The sequence below is a fragment of the Pinus tabuliformis genome, chromosome X (genome assembly GCF_031772625.1).
Source record: "Pinus tabuliformis cultivar Carrire ecotype Pingquan chromosome X, CPIR1, whole genome shotgun sequence".
NCBI lineage: Eukaryota > Viridiplantae > Streptophyta > Pinopsida > Pinales > Pinaceae > Pinus > Pinus tabuliformis.
This window is the reverse complement of record NC_142308.1, coordinates 1168132797-1168146241: the sequence shown is the minus strand read 5'-3', so window position 1 is coordinate 1168146241 and position 13445 is coordinate 1168132797. Positions and strand designations below refer to the sequence as shown.

Sequence of the window (13445 nt, the reverse complement as noted above, 5' to 3'; positions counted from 1 at the left end):
TAGTCCTTGTGACATTTATGAGAAAGATGAGGCAAGTGACATCAGTTTCAACGCTTGTTTGGCATTGATTTTTTAATTTCATTTTTTCTAATCCCACATATGTGGAGATAAATAAGATGCACAAGAAATTTTTAATAATCATTTAGTAAAAAATTAATTTAAGTAGGGTTTAAACACTTGATTTAAATATGCGAGAAAGTTATTATTTTAAATTTCATTCATTGATGAAGTGACTATAACTAGAATATATTGGCATCTTTCAATTTACACGGTCAAATAAAAAAATTAATTAACAAAATAATTAAAATACCCAATTCCAATAAGAGAAACACCTATTATATATAATTATCATTAATAATTTTATTTCTTTTTTTTAGATTTAAATAATTTAATAATTATAAATAATATACCAATTTTACTTAATATATTTATATATATAATCTATTTATCTATATTTTAAATCTTAAGTTCAAATTCTTTCCTAAGGCTTTCTGAACTTTCCATACATCCAAAGAATTAAAAAAAAAAAAAAAAAAATTCTAAATAAATAATTATCCACCCATTCTTTTACTTCTATCCGCACTCGATCCTCACATGCTATTCTATGCAGGTTTGTCTAGATAAACTACGAAATACTCCATTAATCTATTATACGGACAATCGAATCGAATTTCATCGAAATATGAGGTGTACTAATCGAACTACAGAATTTTCGTATTTTTCCCCTAGATCAGGGGAGTTTGGTAACTATAACTATCTTTTTTAGTTTTTTCTTTTATATTTTTTTTTCCAAATGTGTTTTTAATGTATAATTAGATTTAACATTTTGAAACGCTTTTTGATATTATATTTTTGCAAATTACAAAGAAAATTATTATTTGAAAAAAATTATTGAAGATAACACACATAATTGCATTTTATTTATTTAGAACCGTCTCCACTTGTATGAGATGGTTAATTGATGATTGTATGGTCACTATTTTTTTCCAAAGGGAAACTATATTTTTATTATTTATAAAAATTAAAAGATCCAATATCTTGTCATCATAAATTTTGAAGTTTGAATTTTGAATCTCACTAATACTTAGGATACTAAAAAAATAAAAAAGGCAAAACATCAAAACAGAAAGACAAAGAAATGGGATACCACTTGATTATCTCTCAATTCTTTAATTTCACCAAAACCATTCCCCAACAAAATTGTCTGTGTTAATGACAAATGAGTGAAACCATTTGATTCCCTTAAATGTGATAAATTTGGGCTTTATCAAATTCTTCTTGCAAAGCTAAAATTTTAGGCTGTCAAGCCTCAAGAGGCAGACAATGAAATCGAAATCTTTTGTTTTCCCATTGAATGTTGTTTTTGAATTTCCATAAAATTTTATCTTCTTTGTATTCTTCAATAGGGCAAAATGTAGCAACCCCAAAGACTAATCAGCTCTGCCTTTTGGTTAGTGTCATTTCATAAACCAGACTTTAAATAGAAAATGTAAAAATACTATAGGTGTATAATCATCCTTACTCAGCAACGACCTTACAAGCTGGGTGAAACATAGCCACTTACTTAATTATGACTATCTTCACTTACATGAGATAATTAAGTAAGGACTTCAGTTAACTAAAATTACTGTTTAGTTAACTAGAATTACTTTTATATTTAATGTAAATTTAATTACAATTTTACCAATTTTCAAAGTAAAATAAATTATATATATATATATATATATAAAATATGAAATTACATTGCATTACGATATCACAAAATTTACAGCCATGAGAAGTCGCTACTCTGGCCATTGAACCGCTCATATGTTTGTCATCCTTCATCTTTCATCTTCCCAAAAAATACCGTGTAATCGTGTACAAGCCGGTGTCTTTCACTGTTCGGACAAAAAAGCAATCCTATTTTCGTCCTTTTATCATTAATTTCTTTGCGCGTGGAACCTACTTGGCAAGTGATTATTGCTAAAACACTGCCATCGCCATCACCATCGTCCAGCAACTGACGTTAACAATGGGTAGGCAAGAGCTTCAAAATATCATCGCGACTCTGGCGCAGTATCCGATCCGACCTGCTACAGGGCCTTCTCTACAAAGAAGTGGGCTCCAACGCTGTTCTGCTACTATCGTGGCATTCCACCTGCCTAATTTTTTTAGCGTGTAAGCTGCTTGGAAATGTGAATATCAAATTGAAACCTGCTTTCATCATTTTAATACAACTAGAACTGGTAGATATTGCTAATTCCAACCATTAAGACCGCCTAGAAGTTTCGAGTTTGCCTATAAAATCTGTGCCCTCTCCTTTTATACAACATATCTGCTTCTAGGTCTGGAGATAGATATTTCTGCCGTTTTCAAAGCACACTCGAGATTTCTTTCAAGTTTCAGCCGGATGGGCGCGCTGGATTATGTATCGAGTTTCTTCGGTGATCGCACGAGACACGTCAAGCAATTACCGTTGCAGGTATACTGCATCACCCACTTTTATTAAATAATTATGATGTGTATTTCGTTAATTTCCAGCTTAAATGAGCATTTGATGATTTTCTGTGCTTTCCTTTCTTTCCTTCCTTTTTGCTTTAGGATTGATTTCCTTCCTTTCTTTATTGCTTGAGGATTGATTACGAATTTGGTAGGGATTTGTTGTAATTTTTAATGAATGTTATTAAATTAAAAAAAATTAAGATGCTGAATCTTTATATACCAGCAAAAATACATTTTAAACGACAAATTATTAATTTTTTCTGAAACATATTCCACCCAAGACTCCAAAACCTAGACAACGCAGTAAATTTTATCCTATAAAGCTGATCATTGTTTTAATTTTGGGAACTGTTGCAGACTGTCATGTTGAGAGTCCGCAATATAGATTGTGACGGCTGTGAGAAGAGAGTGAAGAGGTCAGTCTCGTCCATGAAAGGTGAGCACTGAGTTTTCGGTGTGGTTCTTTCACAGTGTGCATCGCTTTTTAGTATTATAAATCATATTAAGATGTTCTCAGATATTATTGTCAGTTATACAGTACTTCTATTATAAATATAAACCTTAATGGTAATTGAATCATCTCTTAGAGCACCTTATCTCATGTGATGAATGTCACATGCGCAGGCGTGCAATCGGTGGATGTGAACAGAAAGGAGCAAAAGTTAACGGTAACCGGATATGTGGAGGTATCCAAAGTGCTGCGGAGGGTGAAGCGCACCGGTAAGCCCACAGAGATTTGGCCTTATGTACCTGCCGAAATGGCATACCATCCCTACGCTGCTGGGACTTACGACAAGAAGGCTCCTCGCGGTTACGTTCGGAACGTGGACCCGAGTTTCCTCATGAACCCTAATCGCACAGACGAGCAGTACACTGACATGTTCAGTGAAGACAATACGAATTCCTGCACCATCATGTAGCTGCAGCTGCCACTAGCTGTACAGTCAAAACTATTTATTGGGGCGGCGGCAGCAGAAGAGGCTCTCAGCTTTTTCTCAACCCCCACCGTTCTTGGTGATTGGAGGTGTAGGTCGGCTTCTCCATCTTTATAATTATATTTCTGTGACTGGAGCTCTTTTCGATCTAATGGGCTGTTCAGGAGAAGGAGAACAGATCGTAAACATGGTTTGAAAATTATGAAACTTCATGAATATTTCTGCCGTGCAAAAATATCAAAAGCAGAAGAGAGGCCAGGCCATAAGCGACACAACGCGAACAAATAGTGATCGTGTTGAGCATCCTTGACCTATTTCTTTATCTGTCAGTATACATGCATTTTGTAGTATGACCTCAGCGTTCTTAAGAATACGACTCATCAAAAAGAGACGTGTCTTCCCATGAGTAATAAGGTCATTCATTTTAGGAAGGTTTCAACCATTTATTTTATGGAGGTAGAGATACCATATCTTCTTTTATTTGGAGATTTGTCGCTTTTGAGAAGGAAATATATGTTTTTATGTTTTAGTTATTAAATCCACATAAATGGCATTAAATATTAAATTTTATATTACTAAAAATAAAATTAAATATTAAATTTTATATTACTAAAAATAAAATCAAAATATATTAGTGTATTTATATAAATTAAATAGTTTATAAATATGGATAAATATTAATTTAAGAAAGGCATAAATATATTTATTTATTAATATATATGACATTGCCCATATTTAAAAAAAACTATTAAAAAACTAAATTAGAATGTTATTTTAAATTATTATTACTATTAATTATAAAACCATAAAATGAACTAAATGATAATATTACTTTAATTTATTATTACTATTAATGATGTGGTTAGATATATGTATTTTGTTATAGGGTTTTCTCAAGTTTAATTTAATAATCAATAATTTTTTAGATAGATGGTAAAAATTTAATCTTCATAAAATATTCTTAGCAATTTCCACCAGTAAAATATTTTCAAAATATTTATGTTTTTTTGGTCTTTTTAATCAAATTCATTAATTTAAAAAAAAAAAATTGCAATATGAAATGCGTTATGGTATTTTAAGCATGTGTTATTGATGAGTCATGGTATTCTAACAAAGTCTATTTATAGATTAAGAATCTCCATAATAAAGTGGAGGTGAATCTCCATGGTTAAGAATCTTCTCACATATTTAAAGTTATCATTTAGTTAATTCTTATAATTTTTTTAATTTTAACAACATGATAAAGTAAGTATTTTGATGCTTATTATGATTTGATGCCTATCATCATTTCCCAACCATTTAAACATATATATATATATATATATATATATATATATATATTTAATAAAAACATGTAATTAAATTCTTAACCCTAGAGATTCACCCTTATTTAACTCGTAAATAGACTTTCTTACAATACCATGACCAATACCATGGCTTTAAAAAAACGGACATAACTACACTATGATTACTACTAAAAATATTCTACACCAAATTAGTGTATGAGACCTCCCACACAGCTAAGTCTACAAAGGCATACACACTCTACACCCTTTAGTTTTGAACCTTAGAAATCTTAGGAGAAACACATGACCTTAACCATTAGGCCCAACTAAAAACATCTAAAACTTAAAAAAAAAATTCTTAAACCATATAATCCTCTGTTAAACCCAAAGTTTTAAAATTAAATTTCAAAATTCATAAATTTAACCTCTCCAAATTATTAAATTACAAATCTTCTAGACAAACATCATATTAAAATACATCCGCAATACTCCATCAAATTATCTTCAAAATTCATAAATTTAACCTCTCCAAATTGTTAAATTACAAATCTTCTAGACAAACATCATATTAAAATACATCCACAATACTCCATCAAATTATCTTATAACCACTGTAACAATATAATTCCCTAAATTCATATAATCATTTATATCTTTATTTCATTTTTGTTTCATTTTAAATTTTGGATTAAAACTTTGTTTTACTTGTTTTTAAGTTTATTCTTCTTTTGTAATTTTTGTTATGTAAAGCTTTTTTTTTCTTCTTCGTTTTTAACTTGTTGAAATATATATATATATATATATATATATATAATTTTTATTTTATTATTAGAACTAATTTAGCATATAACTCAATACTTAAAATGCAATTAAGTAATTAACAAAATTTAACTAAATATTGGAAAATAAAGCAAATGTAAATGTTGAATAAGTTAAATTGGGAGAGTGAAAAAGAAATTAATGGAAAGAAAAAAAAATAAAATTGGAAAAAAAAACTAAGGAATGGGATATGAAGGATCATAGCTATTTGCCTTCTCTTTACTATGAATTTCTCCTTATTTCTTTGTTTTCCTTCATTTTCAATGGGAGTTTTGGCCAAAAGAGGAAGAGGAATAGAACTGGGAAAACAATGTAGCTAGAGATTGCTACAATAAATTAATTCATCCCCATTCAAAGTTGGTTTTCCCATTGGGCATATAATAGTCATACGATATTCTCTCTCTCTCTCTCTCTCTCTCTCTGTGCATATCGATTAATTGTTGGGTATTCCATTTCATTGTTGGGTGTTTTATTTGATGGTTGGAAGTTCCCATAGTTTGTTGAGCATTTAAATCGCCTTCTCTTTGATTTACTATGTTATTGGCCATTTAAATTGTATGTTGGATAGTTTCCTTAATTGTTGGATCAATCTTAATATCTATCTGAAAATTTTCCACACTCCTACAAACCATACACTGCAATTAAAAATTACCACCTTGAATTCCACATTGTTCTAGTCAAGTTCCTTGATTGAGTAAGATTTGTTTTTGTTTAGTTGCTTTACCTCCAAAAAGATCGACGTCATAGCAGTGTGAGATTACTTTCAAGTTCAAAGAATGAAGAAGAAATTACAGGTAGAATAAGAAATAAAAGTCTAGGATCAACACATTCCTTCTTCATAGGACACAACCAACAAAGTTGTGGGTTATTTCTCTTATAAAAAATAGACTCATTTATAAAAATGTGCATTGATGAAGCTATAAGTGTTGCATCTATTGATTGTGGGGAATAGAGATGTTAAATACAAGACCAACACCATGTTTGTTGAGACAGAATAAAGTTCGATCCTCAAGAAATTTTTCTCAATGCTCAGTGAGTTTATGGTCTTCAATGATGTTTTCAATTTAACTATGGCCTTCAAGCTCATGATTTTTACTGATATTTACATAGTGAAAATATGTTGAGCATCTATTTTATCAAAGTTTTCTAATGAAAGAAACCTCTTATTGGATTAGTGCACATCCTTCAAAGAAAAGGGAAATGCATACATTGGTTGATCTTGAAATAAGAATCATCTCTAAGTTCTCACTCACTATTACTCACAATAACCATGTTAAGCATGTTATGATGAAAAATCCTAAGTTTCATTGTTGCAAGAAATAATCATGATTTAACACCAGATTATTATGCTTACATGGTTCTTAATGTTGAATGATGGTTTGATCACACTAACAAGTGTATTGGTGAGTCATTGGAGGTATTCATTATTTTTTTTACTGTAATTGGGTTGTATGTTGCACACAGATAGTTGACAAATAGAACACATCCATTTTTCGTTATATTATTCACAATTAGGAGGCCTACTTAACATATTGCATAGTTGGCTACATACAATATTTCTCAAGGGCATAATGTTTGCAAAGCTTTTTTGGCTATTGATCTCACATATTAATCATTGTTACTATCTATTGGTTATGTTATGCAAGTTGCAACTACAAGATTCAAGGTCGTAGATCAATTATAAGATTAAATATTCTTGTATAGGGAAAGAGGAATATAGGCCTAATGGTTTTTTTATCGATAGAGCACTATGTACAACCTTGAGAATATAACTTAGAAGAAACTTATACATGGTATCTGTGTTGGTGAAGTAAGTGGGTTATAAGTCCCTCAATTACAGAGCATAAGGTATCAGAGTAGTTGCATCCTTGTCAATGACGCATCTACTAGAATTTTATAGAGAACATTACAGACCTTAGCATGAGTAAAGCAAGTAAAGAAAAGTTAAAATACTTAAGGGCCATCAATTTTTAATTTCAAGAAGATAACAAGCATTGAAGGAGTACATATAAATGTTCAACAAGAAGATTCTAGAGATGGAGCAAAACACTAAGAGCTCTACCAAATTGTTTCCATTTATAATGAAGTAATTTTAGTTGTTCTAAGACTCCCTCACTATAATCATGGTAGAATGGGACACATATAAAGTGTAGCTTGTATGCCTTTTTGATAAGGTCATATAAATTATAGTTGGAAAGAATATATACTCACTCGGATGACAGAACATCTACAACAATACTTAGCAAAGAAGGAGGAGGCCTTGAAAAACTCCATGCCATTTGCCAAGATCTCGAGGATGAAAGGACACCTTCCATTCCTAATACCCACATGATTGCATGATTGGCACCACTTTGGTAAGTTCACTTTCCATAAAAATTTCTCAAGAGCAACTAAATGAATTTTAAAAGCATGGAAAGAGAATTTCCCTGGAACTATTAAAGTAGATGAGATGTGATAGATAAAGGAAAATCAAGAGAATATAAGGAATCTTGATTTGCCATCGTAACGACACCATGGGTCAAGCATGAAGGCTTAGGCCTTGATGGAAAAGGTGCAAAACCAATTACCATGAAGACCATTTTCATGAAGGAAAAATACATATTAAAGGTGGTTTATTCAATGGGAGAAAGAGAACTTGCAACTAAAGGTGCTAGCCCACTCCAACCTCAGCCCTCTTATGGTAGATTAAAGGAGGGAAGGGATAATAAGAGCTCATAGACTCAACCTACACCTACACACAGAGAAAGAAATAAGAATATTAGCAAAGAAAGATGAAGAAGAAAACCAGGACGTATACCTCAAACAATAATTTCCTTGTTTGCCACCACTATAATAAGAGAGACTGTAATGCTACAAATGATTGGTATGTGGAGGCATACTCATTTTCTGGAAAAAAATGGAATCCTAAGGCATCTTGCTAGGAGAAGCAAACCATATTCCACAAAATTGAATGTTTTCATGGGAAGAGGGACAAGAATAATTCTCTATAATAACAAATTCAAAGGCACCGTAAGAAAAGGAATATCTCAAGTAATCTATACCATAGTGCTAGGAACCTTTTTCTACCATTATAAATTGAGTGGACACTAAGAAGAAAAGTGTTGGTAGCTTCACCCAAGAAAACACACGGCCAAGAGAAGAGTAATGAGAGTGAAGATAGAAGAGTTTCTTGCAACTCTAATCCAAGGAGTAGAATATAGTCGAGGAAATATTGTAGTAGAGGAGGACGGTGACACAAATAAGATGGATAGTAGATTGATGCCAAGGGAAGCCACATTTCAATGGTTATTTTATATCTTGTATCATAAGAATTTATTCTTGAAGATATTACAGAAATTAGTACACAAAGGTCAATGACCTTGGAGGAGTTATTGAGAACTCCATGATATGCTTGCAAGCATAGAGATTTGTTTCCATGCTAAGAAGAAGCTAATCCTAGAAAGAGAAGGCAAGCTACACTTCCTTTTTTAGGATTGATATGTCATGTCAGTGATAGGGTCACACTAAACAAGACTGGCATTTGATTTTATTTTTCCAAGATGGACCATCTCCAAGACAAATAGAGATGGGAATGAGCGTTGAGTCTAGAGTTTGGATTTGGAGATTGTTCATAACTTAGATCCAATGAGGATACTTCCATGTTGAGGAAAAAAGTGAGCCAACAACGAGAGCTAAGGCCATAGTTAGGGACCAAAGCTAGTGGCTAGCTCATTGAACTAGAGACAAAATCAGAGCCACATTCCAAACAAGCATACGAAAGGCACATTAATCCAGATTAATTTCCTTCAAGATTTTGGAGGCCAAAAATACTCTCAATGAGAAGGTATGATCCAAAATGGATTTGAACTGATATATGAATGTAGGACTTAGTACCTACAATGAAATTAGGAAATTAAAAAAAGTTAAGCAAACATTGTAAAATAAAGAAAATGTGAAAGTTTAATGAGACTAATGTGAGAGGAAGGAAAACAATAAATTAATGAGAAAAAAAGGGATAAAATAGGAGAGAAGGCTAAGGAAAGGGAAGTGCAGGGTCATGGCCATTGGCATTCCACTTAACCGTCCATCTCTCCCTATTTTCTCCTTCACCTTCATTCTTAATGGGATTTTTTGCCAAGAGAGGAAGGCACATAGAGCTAAGAAAAGAATTAAACGAGATATTGCAAAGAAAGTTAGACTCATATTAAGCTATTTTTCCCATTTTGGTTTACAAGTTAAATATGGTGCTTAATGTGTTTTAGTTTGATCTTAAATTTCTTTATGATTATGTTATATGTTATCATGTGTTAATTTTACATTTTAATGTCCACTTTGAGGATTTTAATAGTTGTTGTGTTAATTATTTAGCTTAAAACTCAATTATCTCTATATTATGGAAGTTTTCCTTCCTGTTGCAACATTTTCATGGATAATATCTTTCTGAGCAATTCTTTTTCATCCATTGTTAGGAGATTTTGGAAACTTGAAATAAATGGTTCCCATTTTGGAGCTTTTGAAAAGAAAGTGGGAGTTCTTAAGTTAGTTTTAAAAGTTTTTAGTGTGTTTATCTCCTTTGATGGACTATGCCTACACTCAGGTATCTTTAGCTCCATATTTGTTTTATTTGTGTTATTTCCCCTTAGCTAGATGAATTCCGCATCGCCCCTGGGCCATTTTATTATACCTTTGGCAACCAAAAAAGGTATACCCCTTATGGGAAAACTCATAATGAGGAATGAAATATCTAATAATGTATTTGATGTTTATCATGCATACTAGTTGGGAAACTTAAAATAAGGAAGGAAATGTCTAATAACGTTTTTTTGTTTCCATGCAAAACTATTTCTAAATAATCTAATAAGAAGGTGCCTTGCTTATAAAGGGAAACCTCTACCTCATAATAGAATGGTGGTATTATTTTCAGGATCCTATTGTTTATCTCTTTGTTGTTTCATTATGTCATGCATGACTAATCATTTTTAGATTTTCATGTAGATCAATTGGTATCAAAACAAGTTGTTGCTTAACATCAAGGAGTAGATGTGAATCCATCCATCTATACAAAGAGTTTTTATTTTCTTTTAGAATTATGGGTCAATAGTTCCATTCCATTCATTGTTCAATTCCCTTCCTAATGTGCTTTCCTCAAGGCAATTGGAGTCATCTCATCATTGAGATCTACATTTTCATTCATTTGGGTGGATGAAATCATGTTATCTTATAAAAAAACCTCATATGAGGACTCTCTAATCCAAGATTTAGCCATGGCTCTCCACGAGCTAATGAATCTACAACAACAAAGACACCCTCAAGGGTACATGTAATTGGATACACACTTTCAATTGCCCAATTTTTTTGGCTAAATGAATAGAGATGTTGTCAATTCTTATATCTATAATCTCTCTACCTATTTCAAAACATGTCCGAAGATGGCAGAGGACACGAAGCTTCAAATTGACGGCCTAGATTTGTAAATAATGGTACAAGCATGGTAGGATACCCAATTAGAGAACATATCCTTGGTCATTGAGCTCAGAGAGATAGAGAAGACCAACCTTACTCACATAAAATCTTAGGATGGCTTCTGCCATGAATTAATATCATGCTTCTATCACCCTAGATATGTCTAAAATCTCCTTGAAAAATGGTTGCAACTCTTCCAAATACTGAATTGATCGGTACAAGCCTACATCGAGGTATTTTAGAAATTGTGCATTTAGCTACATATCACTAATTTGGAAGAGGTACTCATTTTCAAAATTAATTCTAGTTTGTTAATGGTTTTTCATCAATAAGTTGATATGTTCAATATTCCTTCCTTCAAAAAGTGCTTTCTTTGAGCCTTGGTCATGGAATGTAAATTGGCTCCTCTAATTCAACCTCCTCCACCTAGATATGGTCCCTCCTACTAGTCCTGCTCTTGCTTGTCCTTCTAATTGTGGCCCACGTCTCATCCTTCACACCTTACAATACCCATCGTGTAACTTCCATAAGACCAATTTGTATAATTATCGTGATTGTCGAGCACTTAAAAATACTCTTTTTACCAAGGCCAAGCAACCAAACTCCCCTCGCTCTCCTGTAGTTGTTTCTCTCGATAGTCTTATTGAAGCAGACCCCTCTCTCATCCTCATAACTGCTAATGAAGTCGACAGCTATGGTGCACCTTCGTTTACCCATAATTATCAAGTTAAGCATGAACTAGATGCTCTTATCCTCAATAATGGGATTCAACAGAATATCGCAGCCCAAGACATTGTTAAATTCCTTAACATTCCCACCACTCCACACCTAGCCCCATAGAAACTTAGTTAGGTACAAAAGGAAATCCCTCCTCTTACTATCTCCTAGCATTGTGTAGTGACATTTGTTATTGGCACTTTTAGAGATACTATGGTATGTGATGTTTCTCCTCTCAATTATGTTGATTTATTACTCAAAATCCCATATCAACAAGCTAGGTACACTATTTATCATGATAAATATCATAGATATCACTTGCACCATGAGGGTTGCACCTATGTGCTCACATCCTCCTTGCCTAAAACAACACAACCTCATATTGGGAAAGCTATCGTTAAGAAAATCAGTTTGAAACAATGTGTTTCTTTGTGTTTATTTTGCCTTGTCAAACTAGATAACCTCACTAATATGGTACCCATTAATATGGTTCCCCGACTTCAAGAATTTGTAGATGTATTCACACAATCCACACGGTTACCCCCAACATGATTTATTGAAGACACAATTGATATTATTCTTGGAGCTTTTACCAATGCCCAATCCTATCACCTTGCTCCTTAAGAGGTAACTAAGATAGAATTCCAACTTGCACAACTATAGATAGAAGGGCATATTTACCCTTCATTTCTCCATGTGCATCTCCTGCTTTGATTATTCCCAAAAAGGATGAATATAAATGGAGTCAAATGAAAAATTACAGTTCCTTTAATAAAGTTATCGTTAAAATCCGTTGTCCCCTACCCCAGATTGCATATTTTTTGGACCACTTAAAAGGGGTTTTCTTCTTCACAAAGATGAATTTGACATGTAGCTAACACCAAGTTTGCATGCATGCAATAAACACATGGAATACCACTTTCAAGACAAAGTTTGGGCTTTTTAGATGGTTGGTCATGCCATTTGGTTAACAAATGTGTCAGCCACATTTATGAGATTAATCAATGATGTGTTGAGGCCACACTTGGGTAAGTTTGTGGTAATTTATGTTGATGATATTTCGATATTTAGTAAAATTTAGGTAGAAAATATATAGCATGTCCACAACATACTTGAGCTACTGCAATCACATAACTTTAGGTAAAAGAGAATAAATCCTATTTTGGACAACCATCAGTTCAATATCTGGGATTCATACTTGATTCAAAAAGAGTTTGACCAGAATCCTCTTGGGTGCAAGATTTTGCACAATGGGAAGTGCCTTTTAATGCTCATTACCTCAAGAGTTTCATGGGAGGTGTTAATTTTTACAAAAAAGTTGTCTCATTTTTCCCAGTTTACCTACCATTTACACCAATTTCCCAATCAAGCAAAAACAAATTGGGATGTCAAGGTTGAGTGTCATTTTTCTAATCTCAAGAATGCCTTATGCTTTGTTCATGTTCTTCATTTGTCGAATATGCATCAATTATTTGAAATAGGAACTTATGCCTCTCAGTTTTCCATTAGGGTTTTTCTTAAATAGGGAGGTCACTATGTATCATATTATTGTAAGACTCTTATACAGGCCATGCTTATATACAATACCTATGACAAGGAATTCTATAGCTTATTGCAAGAATTGAAGGAATGGTTTCATTATGTTCTTTGCAAATAAATCATACTACATAAGGATCATAAATGACCAATATTCATCAACTTACACATGAATATTCAAGAGCAACCCCATGTGAATTGGGATGCTTACATTCAATAGTTACAT

General features: G+C 32.5%; 1 protein-coding gene across 1 annotated transcript; it reads left to right on the top strand.

Moving 5' to 3' along the window:
- The first annotated feature begins 2255 nt into the window (after positions 1-2255).
- On the top strand, positions 2256-3904 carry LOC149144061 (heavy metal-associated isoprenylated plant protein 20-like). Its single transcript, XM_089448018.1, has 3 exons — positions 2256-2464; positions 2842-2920; positions 3109-3904. Exons 1-3 carry the CDS (start codon positions 2393-2395, stop codon positions 3402-3404), a joined length of 447 nt encoding a protein of 148 aa, XP_089304144.1. The 5' UTR covers positions 2256-2392; the 3' UTR covers positions 3405-3904.
- The last annotated feature ends 9541 nt before the right edge of the window (positions 3905-13445 follow it).

Excerpts from the sequence above, each read along its gene's own strand:
- LOC149144061 (XM_089448018.1), top strand. The coding sequence starts at position 2,393 with ATGGGCGCGCTGGATTATGTATCGAGTTTCTTCGGTGATCGCACGAGA. Across the intron at positions 2,465-2,841 it reads TCAAGCAATTACCGTTGCAG|ACTGTCATGTTGAGAGTCCG; the intron begins GTATACTGCATC and ends GAACTGTTGCAG. Across the intron at positions 2,921-3,108 it reads GTCAGTCTCGTCCATGAAAG|GCGTGCAATCGGTGGATGTG; the intron begins GTGAGCACTGAG and ends TCACATGCGCAG.